Source organism: Lepidochelys kempii, chromosome 5 (genome assembly GCF_965140265.1).
Source record: "Lepidochelys kempii isolate rLepKem1 chromosome 5, rLepKem1.hap2, whole genome shotgun sequence".
Lineage (NCBI taxonomy): Eukaryota > Metazoa > Chordata > Testudines > Cheloniidae > Lepidochelys > Lepidochelys kempii.
This window is the reverse complement of record NC_133260.1, coordinates 3,233,540-3,254,259: the sequence shown is the minus strand read 5'-3', so window position 1 is coordinate 3,254,259 and position 20,720 is coordinate 3,233,540. Positions and strand designations below refer to the sequence as shown.

The following is a 20,720-nucleotide window of genomic DNA, read 5'->3' as shown; positions in this document are numbered from 1 at the left end:
AAGAGCCACAGGAAGAAGCTCTCCGAGACCCAAATGCAGCCCTTGGCTGTGTGTACTGTGTGATCCCTAAAGACTACAGGTCCCATCATACATTGCCACACCTTGAGCTGACTTAATGCCTCGGAGTTCTCCACCCCTTGCACGTGCACCGTTGCCCTCTCCAGGACAGAGCCAGAACCGCCGCACTGTGTCTCATAGACTCTGCACAGGGCTGAGAACTGGAGCAGGAAGAGGGGCTGCGCCGTCGCCGTGGGATGAGGCGTGTGCCCGCAGGCCTGGTGCAGCATTGAACCGGGGGGCGGCTGCAATCTGCTCCAGAGCAGCCAAACTGGAGGAGGCTCTCGGGCTGCTGCCAAGTTTCCCACCCTCGGCCTGGTGCCGTTCTCGTGCCCTGCGCTGGGGGCTGTTGCTGGGACGTGGGTTGCTGGAAGCTCCAGCAGCCAAGCAAAGTAACTTTTTTCATCCAGGCCTTTTTAGGGTTTGCTCCCTTGACTTCGCTCCTGATTCTTTGGTGACATTTCAGGTTCGTCCCCTTGGGCCCCCTGCCGGACCCAGCAGCAGCGCAATTAGCCATACAGGCTGCTCTCCCAGGGCAGGTGGCATGGCCCAGTGGGCTGGGAATGAGCTAACGCCTTCTGCCTCTTTATGGGGGGCACCCACGGGGACTTCGCTTCTAAAGCTTTTCACCTCTGGAGGGCTGATTCCAGTCCAGCCCGGGGAGCAGGGGACACTTGCTGCAGCAGCCAGGGTGCGATGAGCTGATCTGAGCCCCGTTCCTCGTTCCACGTGCATCCGTGTTACAGGACCAGCCGGCCCAGTGAGCACTAATCTGCCCTCTCTCCAGCAGAGCTGCCAGGGACTCCGAGATTGAGACAGGGTCTTGCCGGGTGCTGGGGGAGAGGTGGGGGGAAGCTTCCCCTGGTTCTGCCCAGCTCCTCCCACCAGCGTGAAATTGACTGTGCCCGCGGGAAGCAGCCAAGCAGGGCGACGACGGTGTATGTCGAACAGCCCCCCTTTCTCTCTCTCTCTTTTGCATTCCCTCTCTCTGCCTGGCACGCGCGTGAACACACACACACCCCCTCGTGCTCTCTGGTGCACACACGTTCTCTCTTTCACTCGCACCCTTTCTCTCTCTCTGTCTCTCTGTCTCTTTAAGGGACTCCAGTGAACCGAATCCCCATCATGGCCAAGCAGGTGCTGGACCTGTACACGCTGTACCGACTGGTGACCGAGAAGGGCGGCCTGGTCGAAGTGATCAACAAGAAGATCTGGCGGGAGATCACCAAAGGCCTCAACCTCCCCACGTCCATCACCAGCGCGGCATTCACTCTCCGCACGCAGTGAGCTGCTGCCGCCTTGCAGGGCGCGCGGGAGAGAGCTGGGCTGGGGGTGCCAAGGGGGCAGGGTCTGGAGGGTGGGGAAGGGAGGTTATGGGAAGGGGGGAACCAGATTGGGAGGACCAGGCTTTGCAGAGGGGGTCAGCCCCACTCCAGCGCCATCCCAGTGGCTCCTGCTTCCCGCAGGGTTTGGCCAGGTCCAGTAGTGATGATGGTGTGGTCGTCGTGAGGGATAATGGCCGGCGTGTGCGCCATTTGCCCTCTGGCGGCCGTCCCACAGGGACGCTGAAGGCCTTTCCTCTGCCCACCACGGGGCCTCTCCCTTAGCTCAGGTAGTAGAGGCCGCCAGTTTGCGCCCCAAAGGTCCAGGGGTGGCTCAGAGAACGTCAAGGCTGCCAAGGGACTCACTCAAAAGTCAGTAAACGCCAGAGTGAAGGTTGACGACCGAACCGTAACTCTGCCCCTTGTGGGTTTGCACCTGCATTTGTGCAGCACCTAGCACCGTGGGGCCTCGATGCTGAATGGGCTGACACAGCCCTGGCTGGGATGATTTAGTTGGGGATCGGTCCTGCTTCGAGCAGGGGGTGGGACTAGATGACCTCCTGGGGTCCCTTCCAACCCTGATATTCTATGATTCTATGATTCTAGGCAACGCTGCAACCCAATCATTAATGGTAACACCAGACAGGCCTTGCCATAGGTGCCGACTCCCCCTCTAGCCGGGGGGGGTGCTCAACCCCCGCTCCCCGAGCATCCCCCGCTCCCCGAGCATCCCGAGCCCCGCCCCCACTCCACCCCTTCCCCCAAACCCCCTCCTCACCTCTTACCCGCCTCCTCCCCCGAGCATGCCCCGTTCCCGCTCCTCCCCCTCCCTCCCACAGCTTCCTATGTGCCGCAAAACAGCTGTTTGGGTGGGAGGCACTGGGAGGGAGGGGGAGGAGTTGGTCAGAGGGTGAGAGGTGCTGGGGGGCAGAGGGGAGGGGGCAGCTTGGCTGCCGATGGGTGCTAAGCACAGGGTGGCTGGAGTGGTGACCCATTGTCCTTGGATGGGAGCATTGCTCTGAACCCTTTGAAATGCTCATGTGGGGTCATTAACCGGCCAGCCGGCAGCGGTGCGGGGTGGAAGATGCCACCAATCACAGCCAGGGGCTCATCACCCTCTGTGTCCCCCTCGCCCCCGCCCCCCTCCAGGTACATGAAATACCTGTACCCCTACGAATGTGAGAAACAAGCCCTCAGCTCCCCCGGCGAGCTCCAGGCCGCCATCGACAGCAACCGGCGAGAGGGGCGGAGGCAGACCTTTGGGACAGCGCTTTTCAGCTACTCCCCCGTGGGCACCCCGGCCATGCTGGCCTCCCCGAAGATCCCCATGCCGGCCCTCACCGTCTCCACGCACAGCTGCAGCCAGACGAGCCAAGTGCACGCCATTAAGAAAGGTGGGCGGGGCGGGGAAGCCCCACAGTCAGGAGGAGATGGGGGACGGGGCCGCCTTCAGTGGGACGGGATCGCAGCATCCGCCAGCAGCTAGTGGGGGCTCGCCTTTGGCCCCGGGGGCAGGAGACGCGGGTCTGTCCCCCGTGCTGCACGCACGCTGCTTAGTGGGTGGATCGTGGGGATCCAGCCGAGGGGGCTGCCCCGGGAAGGAACTTGGCCACCCACTCGCTGCTGGACCCCGCAGAGGCCACGGCGTCCCGGTCTGCTGCAGTCTGGCAGGCAGTTCTTGGGGGGGAGACACCCAGCTGGTCCTAGTGGATGACCCCGGGCAGCTTCCTGGAGGCAGGCGATGTGCCCGGCTCCCTAGCCAAGCCCCCAGAGAGGGGAAATGCCTTCCCGGCGACCCCGCCGGCCATGCCTGGGCACAGGAGCGGCACCGCGCGTGGGCACCGCTGCTATGGGGATCCCAGCCTGGCAAGCGCCCGGATTCAGGGGCTGCTTTGACTCCAGCCCCGAGGAGCTTGCCCACCGCGGGGCGTTGGTCTGGCGGCCAGCAGAGGCCGGGAGGGGTCAGCAGCTCGGGGAGCCGCTCTGCCCCTCGTCACGCAGCCGGGCACAGGAGCCGGCTCCTTCCGCCCCGGCGTCTCTCCGGGCACAGCACCGCGGGGGCCCTCCTGCGCTGGCCCCAGGGGAGGGGGCCCAGCCCACCCTCTGGCCCTGCCACCCGCCTGCCAGCCCCTGAGCCCCTTGCCCCGCCTTGCGGTTCCAGAAGACGGCGTCCTGTCCGCGGCGGTGCCCAGCCGCATCGCCATCCCCGTCAGCCTGGCAGGGCACCACGTCGCCGCGGCCTCCCAGGCGGCCGCGCTGCAGCAGCTGCGGGAGCAGCTGGAGACGGGGGAGCCGCCCGAGAAGAAGGTGGCGCTGATGGCGGAGGAGCAGCAGCGGCTGATGCAACGCGCCCTGCAGCAGAACCTGCTGGCCATGGCCTCCCAGTTCCCCAGGGACATCAAGATCAGCAACCGAGGTCCCGGGCGGGGGGCGGGGCGGGCAGAGGGGGAGGGGCAGAGGGGCAGGGGCAGGGGCGGGAGGGGCAGAGGGGCAGGAGGGGCAGGGGCAGGGGCGGGTGGGGCAGAGGGGCAGGGGCAGAGGGGCAGAGGGGGAGGGGCAGGGGCGGGTGGGGCAGAGGGGCAGAGGGGGAGGGGCAGAGGGGGAGGGGCAGGGGCGGGTGGGGCAGAGGGGCAGGGGCAGAGGGGGAGGGGCAGGGGCGGGTGGGGCAGAGGGGCAGGGGCGGGTGGGGCAGAGGGGCAGAGGGGCAGAGGGGGAGGGGCAGGGGCGGGTGGGGCAGAGGGGCAGAGGGGGAGGGGCAGAGGGGGAGGGGCAGGGGCGGGCATCACAGCCTCGCTGGCTGGCGCGTTGTCACTGTCTGAACAGCTGTACCACCATGGGCTGTGACATGCTGCTGAGCTTGAAGCTAAGCAGGATCGGGGCTGCTCACTGGGTGGAGGGGGGACCCCAGCCGGGTGCCCCATTCCCCATGCTGTCCTCCGAGTCGGTACTGAGCCAGCAGCCCTGCATGGTGTTCAGGGACCGCAGGTTTGTTCGCCCTGGAGTCCCCGCAGGGTCCCCCCATGCGCCCCCCGGGCGAGATGCTCTTCCTGGAGTATTTCACTCCGGCGGCGGGACATGTGGCTGGTGGAGATAGGGCTGCTGTCTCCCCTGCCCATCTCCTGGAGCTCGAAGGAGGGAGCGCAGTGGAGAGCGGCTGAGCGGACCCAGTCCAGCCCTCCCCTGCGTGGGACAGATTCAGTCAGAGCCTGCTGGTCTCGTCACACCCACGCCGCTCAGCCTCTGGTGGGTGCCTGACCCGCGCCCGGCTGGCCTGGCCGTCCGGGGGGAACCAGCCAGGCTTTCCTGGGGCTCACATGGTATCTCTGCAGGTACCAGCCATAACACAACTGCCCTGGGGTGGGGACTGCTGTTCCCCCCCACAGGGGTTAATGAGAACCTGCAAACACACCGCAATAGAGCAGAGGGACAGGGCAGGATGGGGGCGGGGGCCACCCCGTGTTCCTGGATTTGTGATCCAGCCTGATGGCAGTGAGCACAAGCCGAACCCCCGGTGGATTCGGGCGAGCGGAATGTCTGATCTAGAATGAGAGGGATACATGTGGGTGGATAGAGAGGCACGTATGTTGTGTAGAGGGGTATGGACGATGTAGAGACAGTGAGCTAGATAAGGGTTATGAACAGATGGAGGGAGACAGAGAGACAAGGTGGGGGAGGTGATATCTTTTATTGGACCAACTTCTGTTGGTGAAACAGACAAACTTTTGAGCTACACAGAGCTCTTCTTCGGGTCTGGGAAAGGTAGATAGACAGAGTGGTTTCCCCAGGGAATTGAAATTGGGGGGGTTTTCGAATTTACGGGAGCGGGTGTCAGGGCCAATGAGGGGTGAGACCGTGAGGGTGAAGGTGGGCTGTAGGGCACTATAGTAAAAACTGAAAAATGTTTCATGACCATTTTATTAGATTTTAAAATCATCACACAAATTAAAGTTGGCTACTCAAGCCTTCTATGAAGCACAACGTCTGCATCCTTCCTGGTTTCTTGTTATAATTTTGCACAACTCTGTTAATGAACTTCGTGAATGCAATGCATTCATCTTTGGTGGCTTCTCGTGTGTCCGGTACTTCCATTCCTTCAATTGATATGCTCATTAGTTCAGTCACAGGATCAGGCAGAAGGCGACGTCTTTCTGAACACAAAATTCTATTCAATGAGGCAAAAGAACGCTCAGCTGTGGCTGTTGTGACTGGGAGTGGCAAGAGATGAATTCCCACTTCTCTCAGCCCGGGAAACAGAGCACAAAGATCGGGTCGAGCCACTAGTGATGATAAAGAAGTTGAAGTCAAATCTTCATTCATTCGTCGTAGGATATTCCACTCTGTGTTCAAATTCTCAATTCTCTCCTGAGCACATGGCAGCCCCATGGCTGCTCGTGCCTCACTCCATTCAGCTGTCAGTGTTTTATAGGACAGGGATCTGTAAAAGCTGCATAGAGGTTGAGCAGAATCTAGAAGTCGCTGTTGTCGATTTTTAAGAATCTACTCTGTGTACTTTTTCAGTTGTCTTAACAAACACTTCTTGTCCTCTTCACTTAAGGATTCAATATAAACGCCTTCATTAGTCAACTTCTGGACTGACGTCTTTGCTTCTTCCAGTACTTTTTCAATGGATAGCTCTCTGATTGATCCAAATGTATCTTCTGTTGCTGGACAAAGATCTACTATTGTTGTAGCAGATGCCTGGATGGCACTGTTTAATGGCCCAAGTGCTTTCAACAGTAGACTTACGAAAGAGAGAGAATGGCAAAAGTCTTCTCTGAACATAGTAGCAAAAGTAATCCACCAGCCTCACTACTTAGATCCATCCCATCTTGGTAGATACTTTCCAAAGCCAGTATTAACGGCTGGAGTAATTTTAAGACAACAGCCAAGGATCGCTCATGAGAAAGCCAGAGGGTTTTCCCAGGTTGGACTAATTTGAACTTCAGTCCCAGTGTATCTTCTATACTTTCCCTGATTTTCAGTCTTTTTGGACTCTTGCTGAAAAAAGAATACAATGAAGACATTAAATTTGTAGCTTTTTAAATGTCTTTTGAAGAGTCTGCAGCCCGGACTAGCACTGCTTGGAGTAGATGGCCTCTGCAGTGTGTATAGGAGAGACTAGGGTTACACTTTTCTCTGAGCAAAGCTTGTGCTCCACCGTGTCTTCCAGAGAAGTTTGCAGCTCCATCAAATGCGCAAGCAGCCATCTGTTTGGGGTCCTATTGACAAGCATTTAACTCTTCTAAGATGTGGGTTGTCACAGATGCAGCCAATCTGTCCTCTATAACTTGAACATCTAGAAATGCATCTACTGGCCTACCGCTGACCTCAAGATAACGTACACAATGACTTAATACTTGATGCCCATTTGCATCGGTGCATTCATCAGCCATGTATGCAAATTTTTTGAATGTGGTGAGAGAGTTCTTCACTTTTTCAGCTGTTGAGTCTTTCATTGTTGCACCACATACATCTAGCCAGTCAGTTGAGTTTCTTCCAGAAAGACAGTGAGCATTTGCTGGTCTTGTTTGGAACCAGTGTTCAACTCCAGGATGAAGTGACCATGCACTTAACATTGGCCTCCAGTTCGTAGTGTGTGGCATCTCTTGCTTAAATAGACAGTAGGATGCCACAGCCATGTTTGTTCGCATGAACTGTGTTGTGTCTCCAGCATTCTTAACAGCCTCATTAAGTACTTATAAAATTGGCTTTGAAAGGGGCTTATGAGGCTTTCTGCATGTTGATGCACTCCAGAGGCCCTGTGTTTTTCAGCCTTTTCACGTAGTTTGTCAGCATTGGCTTTGCTGATCGGTTTGACAAACCAAGCTCCTCCACTTTTTCCAATTATAGCACTGGGAAGCTTTCCTTCTTCATAAGCTTTTTTGCAAGAGGTGCACCAGTAGCCATCTTTTGTAACTTCAGTAAATGGGAACACTTTGACCGACAAACATCGGGAACTGCCTTTAGGTTTTGGAGACACGGTTTCTTCAGTAGGTAGCTGTTTTCATGCTTCGGGCTGGCCGGATGTAGATACACCACTTGACCATTCAGATGACATGTTGATATAGAATCATAGAATCATAGAATATCAGGGTTGGAAGGGACCCCAGAAGGTCATCTAGTCCAACCCCCTGCTCAAAGCAGGACCAATTCCCAGTTAAATCATCCCAGCCAGGGCTTTGTCAAGCCTGACCTTAAAAACCTCTAAGGAAGGAGATTCTACCACCTCCCTAGGTAACGCATTCCAGTGTTTCACCACCCTCTTAGTGAAAAAGTTTTTCCTAATATCCAATCTAAACCTCCCCCACTGCAACTTGAGACCATTACTCCTCGTTCTGTCATCTGCTACCATTGAGAACGGTCTAGAGCCATCCTCTTTGGAACCCCCTTTCAGGTAGTTGAAAGCAGCTATCAAATCCCCCCTCATTCTTCTCTTCTGCAGGCTAAACAATCCCAGCTCCCTCAGCCTCTCCTCATAACTCATGTGTTCCAGTCCCCTAATCATTTTTGTTGCCCTTCGCTGGACTCTCTCCAATTTATTCACATCCTTCTTGAAGTGTGGGGCCCAAAACTGGACACAGTACTCCAGATGAGGCCTCACCAATGTCGAATAGAGGGGGACGATCACGTCCCTCGATCTGCTCGCTATGCCCCTACTTATACATCCCAAAATGCCATTGGCCTTCTTGGCAACAAGGGCACACTGCTGACTCATATCCAGCTTCTCGTCCACTGTCACCCCTAGGTCCTTTTCTGCAGAACTGCTGCCTAGCCATTCGGTCCCTAGTCTGTAGCTGTGCATTGGGTTCTTCCGTCCTAAGTGCAGGACCCTGCACTTATCCTTATTGAACCTCATCAGATTCCTTTTGGCCCAATCTTCCAATTGGTCTAGGTCCTTCTGTATCCTATCCCTCCCCTCCAGCGTATCTACCACTCCTCCCAGTTTAGTATCATCCGCAAATTTGCTGAGAGTGCAATCCACACCATCCTAGTCTTGGTTCTTGACGTGTTCTTCACCTTGGTTAGTTTTTGAGGCCTTTGAGTGGAAAAATTGTTTTTTGTCTTTTCATTTTCACTTTGACCTGCAACATATAAAAGAGATCTGAATAAAGTCAATGTTTTGTTAGGATAATGCAAATTTAACGTAAGGATAATGCAAGTTACACCAAAACACATAACAGGTCTAGATTTCTAAAAAGATATAATTTTTTTAAAAAAATGTATTTAATTTAAATTGACTTTTGAAAAGTAAGCCATCCTGGGATAAGAGGGAAGTCCTCTCATTGATCAGTAACTGATTAAAAGATGGGAAACAAAGGGTAGGAATAAATGGTCAGTTTTCAGAATGGAGAGAGGTAAATAGTGGTGTCCCTGAAGGATCGGTACTGGGACCAGTCCTATTCAACATATTCATAAATGATCTGGAAAAAGGGGTAAACAGTGAGGTGGCAAAATTTGCAGATGATACAAAATACTCAAGATAAGTCCAAAGCAGACTGCGAAGAGTTACAAAGGGATTTCACAAAATTGGGTGACTGGGCAACAAAATGGCTGATGAAATTCAATGTTGATAAATGCAAAGTTGCAAAACACAATCTCAACTATACATACAAAATGATGGAGTCTGAATTAGCTGTTAACACTCAAGAAAGAGCTCTGGGAGTCATTGGGGATGGTTCTCTGACAACATCCACTCAATGTGCAGCGGCCGTCAAAAAAGCCAACAGAACGTTGGGAATCATTAAGAAAGGGAGAGAGAATAAGACAGAAAATCTCATATTGCCTTTATATAAATCCATGGTTTGCCCACATCTTGAATACAGTGTGCGGATCTGGTCACCCCATCTGAAAAAAGATCTATTGGAATTGGAAAAGGTTCAGAGACAGGCAACTAAAATGATTAGGGGTATGGAACAGGAGGAGAGATTAAAATGACTGGGAATTTTCAGCTTGGAAAAGAGACGACTAAGGGGGGATATGATAGAGGGCTATAAAATCTTGACTGGTGTGAAGAAAGTGAATAAGGAAACGTTATTTAATCCTTCACAGAACACAAGAACTAGCAGTCACCCAATGAAATTTATAGGCAGCAGGTTTTAAAAAAACAAAAGGAAGTATTTCTTCACACAACATAAAGTCAACCCATGGAACTCTTTGCCAGGGGATGCTGTGAAGACCAAAATTATACAATAAAAAAAGAACTAGATAAATTCCTGGAGAATAGATCCACCAGTGGCTATTAGCCAGGATGGGGAGGGATGCAACACCATGCTCTGAGTGTCCCTGGCCTGTTTGCCAGAAGCTGGGAATGGGCGACAGGGGATGGATCACTTGATGATTCCCTGTTCTGTTCATTCCTTCTGAAGCACCTGGCATTGGCCACTGTCGGCAGACAGGATACTGGGCTTGATGGACCCTTGTTCTGACCCATTATGGCCGTTCTTATGTAAAAATTAATTATAATAATAAAAATGTTTAGTACAGAAACTCCCCAACATAATGACCTCTCAGGATAGCAACAATGTGAGATAACATTGGTTGAGTTCAGGATCCTGACGCAGGGAAGAAAGGTAAGCAGCAGGATACGGACCCTGGACTTCAGGAAAGCAGACTTCGACTCCTTCAGGGAACGGATGGCCAGGATCCCCTGGGGGACTAACTTGAAGGGGAAAGGAGTCCAGGAGAGCTGGCTGTATTTCAAGGAATCCCTGTTGAGGTTACAGGGACAAACCATCCCGATGAGTCGAAAGAATAGTAAATATGGCAGGCGACCAGCTTGGCTTAATGGTGAAATCCTAGCGGATCTTAAACATAAAAAAGAAGCTTACAAGAAGTGGAAGGTTGGACATATGACCAGGGAAGAGTATAAAAATATTGCTCGGGCATGTAGGAATCTTATCAGGAGGGCCAAATCGCACCTGGAGCTGCAGCTAGCCAGAGATGTCAAGAGTAACAAGAAGGGTTTCTTCAGGTATGTTGGCAACAAGAAGAAAGCCAAGGAATGTGTGGGCCCCTTACTGAATGAGGGAGGCAACCTAGTGACAGAGGATGTGGAAAAAGCTAATGTACTCAATGCTTTTTTTGCCTCTGTTTTCACTAACAAGGTCAGCTCCCAGACTGCTGCGCTGGGCATCACAAAATGCGGAAGAGATGGCCAGCCCTCTGTGGAGATAGAGGTGGTTAGGGACTATTTAGAAAAGCTGGACGTGCACAAGTCCATGGGGCCGGACGAGTTGCATCCGAGAGTGCTGAAGGAATTGGCGGCTGTGATTGCAGAGCCACTGGCCGTTATCTTTGAAAACTCGTGGCGAACCGGGGAAGTCCCGGATGACTGGAAAAAGGCTAATGTGGTGCCAATCTTTAAAAAAGGGAAGAAGGAGGATCCTGGGAACTACAGGCCAGTCAGCCTCACCTCAGTCCCTGGAAAAATCATGGAGCAGGTCCTCAAAGAATCAATCCTGAAGCACTTGCATGAGAGGAAAGTGATCCGGAACAGCCAGCATGGATTCACCAAGGGAAGGTCATGCCTGTCTAATCTAATCGCCCTTTATGATGAGATTACTGGTTCTGTGGATGAAGGGAAAGCAGTGGATGTATTGTTTCTTGACTTTAGCAAAGCTTTTGACACGGTCTCCCATAGTATTCTTGTCAGCAAGTTAAGGAAGTATGGGCTGGATGAATGCACTATAAGGTGGGTAGAAAGCTGGCTAAATTGTCGGGCTCAACGGGTAGTGATCAATGGCTCCATGTCTAGTTGGCAGCCGGTATCAAGTGGAGTGCCCCAAGGGTCGGTCCTGGGGCCGGTTTTATTCAATATCTTCATAAATGATCTGGAGGATGGTGTGGATTGCACTCTCAGCAAATTTGCGGATGATACTAAACTGGGAGGAGTGGTAGATATGCTGGAGGGGAGGGATAGGATACAGAAGGACCTAGACCAATTGGAAGATTGGGCCAAAAGGAATCTGATGAGGTTCAATAAGGATAAGTGCAGGGTCCTGCACTTAGGACGGAAGAACCCAATGCACAGCTACAGACTAGGGACCGAATGGCTAGGCAGCAGTTCTGCGGAAAAGGACCTAGGGGTGACAGTGGACGAGAAGCTGGATATGAGTCAGCAGTGTGCCCTTGTTGCCAAGAAGGCCAATGGATTTTGGGATGTATAAGTAGGGGCATAGCGAGCAGATTGAGGGACGTGATCGTTCCCCTCTATTCGACATTGGTGAGGCCTCATCTGGAGTACTGTGTCCAGTTTTGGGCCCCACACTTCAAGAAGGATGTGGATAAATTGGAGAGAGTCCAGCGAAGGGCAACAAAAATGATTAGGGGACTGGAACACATGAGTTATGAGGAGAGGCTGAGGGAGCTGGGATTGTTTAGTCTGCAGAAGAGAAGAATGAGGGGGGATTTGATAGCTGCTTTCAACTACCTGAAAGGGGGTTCCAAAGAGGATGGCTCTAGACTGTTCTCAATGGTAGCAGATGACAGAACGAGGAGTAATGGTCTCAAGTTGCAGTGGGGGAGGTTTAGGTTGGATATTAGGAAAAACTTTTTCACTAAGAGGGTGGTGAAACACTGGAATGCGTTACCTAGGGAGGTGGTAGAATCTCCTTCCTTAGAGGTTTTTAAGGTCAGGCTTGACAAAGCCCTGGCTGGGATGATTTAACTGGGAATTGGTCCTGCTTCGAGCAGGGGGTTGGACTAGATGACCTTCTGGGGTCCCTTCCAACCCTGATATTCTATGATTCTATGATAACAACCTTGGCAAATAATGCATTTTAAAAATCTTGGCCTACTAGGAAACATATGTATATAAGTTTCCATTCCCAGTTACAAATCTAGCATTCTGGAGCAAAGTCACTAAAGTATAGTCCAACAAACAAATGTTTATTTAACGGGCCCCTCACTTTTCCTTCCACCGCACCCCACTCACCGGTGTTGTCCTTGGTCAGTGGGGACTCAGAGTTCAGAGGTGCTTTCACACGAGTTCATCTCCCTGGTGCGGGGCAAGAAGGCGCCTTGCTCGTTCCTCCAGCGGCTCACTGTTCGCTCTGGCCACTGTTGTTCGTTGTGCCACCGTTCGCTCCATCGCGCTGTCCCCCATGGCCCTGCGCCGTCGCCTTCGGCTGCCACCTCCACTGTGACCTCTGCCAGTGGGTCTCTTGAGGTTCCTCCGGCTCTCCGTGATTTCAGCCGAGCTCTCAGTGGGGAACCTCGCTGCTGGTGCAGACTGGGCCGTCTCTGCCACAGAAACGCTGTCCCCCAGCCGGTGTAAGCGCTTAGTCCTGATTCTCAGTGATTTCAGCTGAGCTCTCAGTGAGGAACCTCGCTGCTGGTGCAGGCTGGGCCGTCTCTGCCACAGAAACGCTGTCCCCCAGCCGGTCTAAGCGCTTAGTCCTGATTCTCAGTGATTTCAGCTGAGCTCTCAGTGGGGAACCTCGCTGCTGGTGCAGACTGGGCCGTCTCTGCCACAGAAACGCTGTCCCCCAGCCGGTCTAAGCGCTTAGTCCTGATTCTCCGTGATTTCAGCTGAGCTCTCAGTGGGGAACCTCGCTGCTGGTGCAGGCTGGGCCGTCTCTGCCACAGAAACGCTGTCCCCCAGCCGGTCTAAGCGCTTAGTCCTGATTCTCAGTGATTTCAGCTGAGCTCTCAGTGAGGAACCTCGCTGCTGGTGCAGACTGGGCCGTCTCTGCCACAGAAACGCTGTCCCCCAGCCGGTGTAAGCGCTTAGTCCTGATTCTCAGTGATTTCAGCTGAGCTCTCAGTGAGGAACCTCGCTGCTGGTGCAGGCTGGGCCGTCTCTGCCACAGAAACGCTGTCCCCCAGCCGGTCTAAGCGCTTAGTCCTGATTCTCCGTGATTTCAGCTGTAGTGGTCACTGAACACAACAAAAGACTCTCTATGGAGCCTGATCAGCTCTATCCTTAAACAGGGGAGCGAGGCAGGTCAAACAGTACTTGTGACTCAGACAGACCGTCAAGCAAAACACCTGTCCCCACCCTCTCTCTCCATGCCCTCAGTCAGCACAGGCTAAGGACAGTTCTACTGCCCTTTCCTCCTATCATAAGAAAAACAACATTTCATTCCCCCTCTTCCCCCCTCATTCAAGTGATTTGTAACCTAACCCCAGCCAAAATCTATCACTTGGGCAAGGCAGCTCTGTTTGCTGGATACCTAGGTAGATGAGGTGTAAATGTAAATACAATCTGGTCCTGAAGCCTTTCCCCCCAGCCCCCAGCTCATCGCTAGCTGTCCGGGAGAGCTCATTTAGACTTTGCTTACAAATCTTCATTTGAAATGATTAGGTTGGCCAACATCACCGAAATGAATTCACTGACATGGTCATAAAAACAACAGCTATATAAGGAAGCTAGTCCATGTTCATACTTTTCAAATCTATGATACTTTTTCAGATACACTTACTTTATCATACACTGTATATGCTTTTAAAGTCTGTATTAACGTTTCCATTTAAATTCAAATTTCCAAACAGTCACTAAATTGGCATGTAACTAGTTCACAAAACTGGGGTGGGGGGGAATCACTGTATGTATAGATGAGGAGGTAGGGAGGACACACCAATAAATGGCTAGGGAGGGAGGCATAGCTCGATGGATGGATGAATGGGTACCTAAAGCTGGATGGATGGATGGATGGATGGATGGAAGGGGGTGTGTGGGGATGGATGGATGGATGGATGGATGGGGCATGTGGGGATGGATGGATGGAAGGGGGCATGTGGGGATCGATGGATGGAGGGATGGATGGACGGATGGACAGATGGATGGACTGATGGACGGAGGGAGGGATGGCTCAGAGTACGTATAGATGGGGAGGTAGAGAGGACATACCAATGAATGGCTAGGGAGGGAGGCAGAGGGGTACCTATAAGCTGGATGGACGGGCAGATAGATGGGTATGTATCGATAGACAGCGAGAGGAGTACGTATGATAAGTGGAGAGGTAGAGATGGACGGATAGGGGGCGGGCTGTGATGACCAGATCTTGCGCCTCACCGGCACTGCTCATTGGATGTTACTTTTGGGGGAGCCTGTCAAACCCTATTGCTGTTGCCTGGTGACACCAGGACATCATCGTGCAAGTCGGCACCACGTGATTTTGTGCCCCAGGGTGTGAAGAGACTCTCCCTTCCAACAAACGTGGCAGCCACGGGGAGTGATGGGAATTGCTCCCCAAGCTGGGCCCTGCGAGATCCCACCCTCTGCCCCAGCAAAACTGGGGAGGAAAATGTCCCAGTTGCTAACCCAGAGAGCCAAACGGGGTTAGCCAGCTGGCTGGAGCAGGTGGGGGGGGCCATCCCACTGGCTTTGTTTCCCAGGCAGGCCTGTCTAATTTCTGTTTCTCTTAATGCTCATATCGGTCTTTCCTTTCCCTCAGATGACAGACAGGAGACCGCATTGAACCTGTCCACCAACGGCATTAGCAGCATCAACATGTCAATAGAAATAAATGGAGTTGTCTACACAGGTAAATAGAAGGGCTGCTCAGCCCATGTAATTGCGGCCAGGAAATCCAATAAGTTATAGCCACTGCCCGGCCAGCGAGTCCTTCCTTCAATCTGATGTCTTTACTATAAAATCCATTGTAATGAAGTGGCAGGGCCGAGCATGCTGGGGAGGCGGGGGCGGGGAGGCAGAGCTGCAGATTGCCCTGGTGAGCCCCAGTCGATTCGGTGGTGGAGGGCGCTGGGTGGGCGGAGGGGGGAGCAGCACCAGAGGCCTGGGCTTTAATCACTGCGGGATCAGTTGGCCGTAGCGTGGGGGTGGGGACTCACTGCACAACCAGGGGGACTGGCACAGACAGATGGAGGGACTTATGCTGCAGCCAAGACGGTGGACGGCGGCTCCTCAGCTCGTGCCCGCTGGAGAACTCACCTTCCAGAGCCAGGAATGGAACCCGAGATCCCTGAATCTGAACGTTTCTTTGCTGTCCACAAACGTCCATCCATGAAACCTGCTGGCAAAGTGTCTCCCATGGCAGTGGGCTAGCAGGAGGGCTATGCACCCCAGACATCACCGGCACCCCAAGGGGCACCAGCCGCTCTGCACGGGGGTGAATTTCACTGTTAGATCCCCTGCCTTTAATCTAAACCACTCCGGTGCACCCAGACACCACGGTGATGGGTGCCATACAGGTGCTGGTACGAATGCTTTTGCTGAGGGTCATAGTGTTATTTACCCCTTCACATAACACAAGACCCAGGGGGTCACCCAATGAAATGAACTGGCAGCAGGTTTAAAACAAACAAAAGGAAGTATTTCTTCACACAATGCACAGTCAACCTGTGGAACTCCTTGCCGGGGATGCTGTGAAGGCCAAAAGTATAACTGGGTTCTAAAGGGAACTAGATAAGTTCCTGGAGGACAGGGCCATCAATGGCAATTAGCCAGGATGGTCAGGGACACAACCCCATGCTCCGGGTGTCCCTAAACCTCTGACAGCCAGAAGCTGGGACTGGTCGACGGGATGGATCACTCACTAATTACCCTGTCCTGTTCATTCCCTGTGAAGCACCCGGCACTGGCCACTGTCAGCAGACGGGATCTTGGGCTGGATGGCCCCTTGGTCTGACCCAGGATGGCCGTTCTCGTGTTCTCAGAAGTGCACTGGGTGCATGCGTGGCTGGGAGCAGAGATGCAGGCGGGGACAGATCTGTGCTGAGAGCCGAGGGCACGGCCCAGAAAGCTGGAGTTCAGTGGGGAGCCTGAATGATCCAGAATCTCCCACCCTTTTCCTGCTCACGAGCTGCGAGGGATCAAGGCTCCGTCTCTGAGCAGAGCAGCGACAGCCCCTCGGCCGAGAGCCCCTGTGGGAGCGGCTGGGAAGGTTTCGTACAATCTGAGGCCTGTCCCTTTAAGTGTGCGTTCCCACTTTGCTAAGTGGGTCACCCCACTCCCCCCTGGAGACGCCTCCTAGCCATGCTGCGCTGCCCCAATTAAAATATAAAGCTGGATTTGACAGCAGTTAAATATTTAACTATATGGAAAGGTCAGGGCTGATAACAGCCCTGTGTCTGTACCATCCTTCCTTTGCCTGGGGGAGCCTGCTGGCCTGACACCCCAGCTATTCCCCAGGCTCCTCGCCTACAGGCGCCAGGCACTAGGCAGCAGAGTTGGGAGGAGAAGTCAGAGCCAGAGGCCGGGGAGGAGAAAGCCATGCAGCCAGAGATGAGAGGTGGGGCTGCAGGGGAGACGGCTCCTGCACCTTCCGGGATGGGAACGTGGGGAGGAGAGACCAGCGGGGAGGGCCAGCCAGGGCGAGTCCATGGAGGGCGTCACCGTGAAGGCAATGGTGAACTGGGTGCAGGACGTGGCTGGAGGGGACCTGATCTCGCTTCGTGGTGGGTGAGAGAGGGATTCCCCTGTGCGTGGCACGTGCCCTGCCCCTCTTCCAGAAGCAGCCCCGTGGGATGCTCCAGATACGGGGCTCTCGCGCCAGGCAGGGAGAAGCCACGTGAGCAAAGGGACAGTTCCAGAGAAAGGTCCTGGCTTCATGACGATCCCTCCCTGCCTAGATCCCGGTTCTCCCGAAAACCTGCCACACGCGACACGGGCTGTGGACCCCCGGGCCATGCTCCTCCACCTCCCGCCCACACATGTCTCTGACGCTGGCTGGCAGCTGCCCCCAGCTCCTCTCCTCCAGGTGCTGATGCCAGCGCTGGCTGCTGGCGAGGTGGCAGGGTGGGTTCACCCACGTGCAACACACGCACGCTGGCTATTGCAGCCAGGGCGCCAACGTGCTGCTGCGGGCACGGGAGCTTCAGCCCTGCCCTGGTGCCACCCCGGCCCCCAGCTGCTCCTGTAGCTTGGGCCAATCAGGCTGAGCCTCTCACAGGCCTGTGGCCTCAAATGCCGGGGGGCGAGGGCTGGCCAGGGAGCCCCCAGCCCCGGGCCAGCGCAGGAGTGTTCCCAGAGCCAGGCCGCAGGTGTCCCAGGGGACCACTTCCCCCAGCAGCCCCCCGCATGGCTCTGTCTCCTCTGGGCGGCTGTGATCCTTAGGCATGTCACAGGCCTGGCATCCTCTGCTCGCAGCGTCTGGCTGCCCGAGCCCAGCTGCGACGGGCGGCACGAGAGGCTGTAGCGGGCACCTGCCAGGAGTCCAGGGCTCTCGCTGGCGTCGCCGGCTCCTGGTGCACGGCTCTGCTTCTCCCTGGCCTGTGATGGGATTGGGTGGGCCCTGCTCAGCCGCCCAGCTGGGCCAAGCTGGGAGTTGGTGGAGTGGCACCAGAGAGGGCTCTGCCCAGGCGGGTGGGCAGAGAGGTGGCCAGGCCCCATGGGAGGGGCCTGGGTGTCAGGAGACCTGGGTTCTATCCCCGCCACTACCTAGATAGGTGACCCTGGTCCAGTCCCCTTCCCTCCCCAGGCCTGGCGCCCAGTCACCCTTCCTGGTGGGGGGGTGGCCAGCTGGGCCGGGGCCTTGAGCTTTGCTGGGACCCAAGGGCAACGGTCATCGATAAATAACCCTAAATGAAGGCAGCAGCTCCACCGCCCCACTGCACCTCTGGGCTGGCTGCTGCCTCGTCCCTGTGCCCACTGGCTTCCACAGAGACCCCCTCCCGTCCCGCATGGCTGGGGGCTAGCCCTGTGCTCCAGGAGGGAAACCAGGGCTCGTGGGCAAGCTCACAGAGCAGCCACCCACTGCAGGAGTTGGACTTACGGCCAGTGGGCGACAGGAGGGAGCAGTGCCCCGGGGTCTCAGGCCGGCTGCGTGTGTATTGACTAGACTAATGCAAAACCAGTGTGCGATGGGAGCCAGAGCTGGCCTGAAGCTGGGGCAGACCTGAGCACACGCAGGGGAAGCAGGGGGCCAGCACATAGGGCCCCTTGGGGTATCACAGAGAGGAGATGAGACCTGATCCTGTACGTCGGATCAGCGTGCGGTGGCAGGGGCCCATGTACACGATTTGGGGGGGGAAGGGGTCCATGTATGGGATCGGGGTGGGAGAGGGGTCCATGTATGGGATCCGGCAGGGAGAGGGGTCCATGTATGATCGGGGTGGGAGAGGGGTCCATGTATGGGATCCGGCAGGGAGAGGGGTCCATGTATGGGATCGGGGTGGGAGAGGGGTCCATGTATGGGATCCAGCAGGGAGAGGGGTCCATGTATGGGATCGGGGTGGGAGAGGGGTCCATGTATGGGATCCGGCAGGGAGAGGGGCCCATCTACAGGATGGGGGGGGGCCGTGTACATGATTGTGGGGGGAGAGGGCACCCCTAGCATGGCTCCAGGTGAAGGTCTGGGGCTGGCAGTGTTGTCACCTTTGTAGCAAAGCAGCTGTTGGGATACATTTGGGGAAAAGGCAGAAATTGCAGGGCAGGATCTTGAGGGGCCCGGGGTGCAGAGGGAATAATGGGGGGCATAGGGGGAATTGTGGGGTCTGGAGAGGGGGAACATGACGATGGGGTATCGCAGGGCCCACGGGCACCGTGGCTGGGGTGCCCGATCCCCATGCCATGGGCTCTGTTGTGCCCTCGGGGGCGTGCTGGGTCACCCTATGTCTCTTTGCTCCCACAGGTGTCCTGTTTGCCCGCAGACCCCTTGGCCCAGGGGCACCTGGCAACAACAGCAGCAGGAGCTCCCACGGCCCCTCGAGCCCGGTGCCCGCGCAGAACCAGCGGCTCTCGGCCTCCTCACGCAGTCACACTCCCGCCAGTGCCTCGCCGTGAGGGCGGGAGAGTCGCCAAGGACCCCCCACCCCGCCAGCCCCCCCATCAGCCCCCTCAGAAATAAAGCAACTTGGAGTCAAAGTCCAGAATCCCAGGGGAGCACCCGCGACATGCCTTCTGCATGCGTGCCCCCCGCCTCTGATGCAGCAAGACCCCTTCTGCCCTGGCCACCTGGGCCACAGGAATCAGCTGGGGGTGGGGGGCGGGCGCTCTGGCTGGGCTGCAGTGGGGTGAGGGGCTCTGGCCAGGCTGCTCTGGCCTGTGGGGCTCTGACCAGACTAACTGTGGGGTGAGGGCCACTAGCCGGGCTGCAGTGGGGTGAGGGGCTCTGGCCAGACTAACTGTGGGGTGAGGGCCTCTAGCCGGGCTGCAGTGGGGTGAGGGGCTCTGGCCAGGGTGCAGTGGGGTGAGGGGCTCTGGCCGGGCTGCAGTGGGGTAAGGGGCTCTGGCCGGGCTGCTGTGGGATGTGGGGTGAGGGGCTCTGGCCAGGGTGCAGTGGGGTGAGGGGCTCTGGCCAGGCTGCTGTGGGGTGAGGGGCTCTGGCCAGGCTGCTGTGGGATGTGGGGTGAGGGGCTCTGGCCAGGGTGCAGTGGGGTGAGGGGCTCTGGCCGCGCTGCCCTGTCCTGTGGGGCTCAGGCTGGGAGTGCTGAGGACTTTGGCTTTCACTGCACACACTTGGACTTGACCCGTGTCAGGGGTGGGGGCGGGGAATGTGGCTGCTCACGTGTCCAGGCCGAGGCAGTGAGCGGGGCAGAGGGATCTGCATGCACCCCGCCCCTAACACACTCACGTATGATGCCACACGCACACGCACAGCACATGCCCCCCCAGCATGCCCACGTGGAATCCCCTCTCTCCGTTACACACACACACACACAGTCTGTGTGTTACCTGCCCATGTGGGACACCTTTCATCATTATACATAGAGCCTGCCCTGGTACACACTCGCTCGTGGTACCCCCATTACACACTTGCTCGTGGTACCCCCATTACACACTCGCTCGTGGTACCCCCGTTACACACTCGCTTGTGGTACCCCCATTACACACTCGCTCGTGGTACCCCCTGTCACACACTCACTTGTGGTACCCCCATTACACACTCGCTCGTGGTACCCCCGTTACACACTCGCTTGTGGTACCCCCATTACACACTCGCTCGTGGTACCCCTGTCACACACTCACTTGTGGTACCCCCATTACTCACTCGCTCGTGGTACCCCTGTCACACACTCACTTGTGGTACCCCCATTACACACTCGCTCGTGGTAGCCACCTCTCTTGCACACGGTCCTGTTGTCTCCCTGCTCATCCTTGGCAAACCACATGTAGTGTCCCTGGGGAAGCTCCCAGCCACCGGCCCCAAGGCCAGGCCAGAGAGCAGGACAAGGAGGAGCGGGTGGCGGGGGCAGGGAGACAGAGCAGCAGGCAGGGGAGGGGAATGTCTGGTCCTGGGGCTGGCCACAGTGCTCCTCATGGACTCAGCCAACCCCTAAGTGCCCCATCCTGCCCCCAGCCGGGGGCACTGGCAGAGCTGATGGGGCTGGCTGGGTACAGAAGCCTTTCTGGCCCTGGGGAGGAGCGGAGGGGCTGTTTGGATGCCAGCTGGGGACAGCAGCCCCTCGTAGTGGTGTCTGGGCTCCTGTGCCAGGCAG

General features: G+C 55.9%; 1 protein-coding gene across 2 annotated transcripts in view; it reads left to right on the top strand.

Moving 5' to 3' along the window:
* ARID3C (AT-rich interaction domain 3C) overlaps positions 1 to 19,146 on the top strand; it is a 142,320-nt gene extending 123,174 nt beyond the window's left edge. The window contains exons 4-8 of one of the 2 annotated variants that reach the window (XM_073343341.1): positions 1,157 to 1,340; positions 2,529 to 2,773; positions 3,541 to 3,795; positions 14,777 to 14,866; positions 18,914 to 19,146. In XM_073343341.1, coding sequence (XP_073199442.1) covers positions 1,157 to 1,340; positions 2,529 to 2,773; positions 3,541 to 3,795; positions 14,777 to 14,866; positions 18,914 to 19,065 — 926 coding nt within the window. In that variant the 3' untranslated portion in view covers positions 19,066 to 19,146. The remainder of the gene's footprint in view (positions 1 to 1,156; positions 1,341 to 2,528; positions 2,774 to 3,540; positions 3,796 to 14,776; positions 14,867 to 18,913) is intronic. The other variant, XM_073343340.1, reaches the window with a different exon arrangement.
* Positions 19,147 to 20,720: the final 1,574 nt, after the last annotated feature.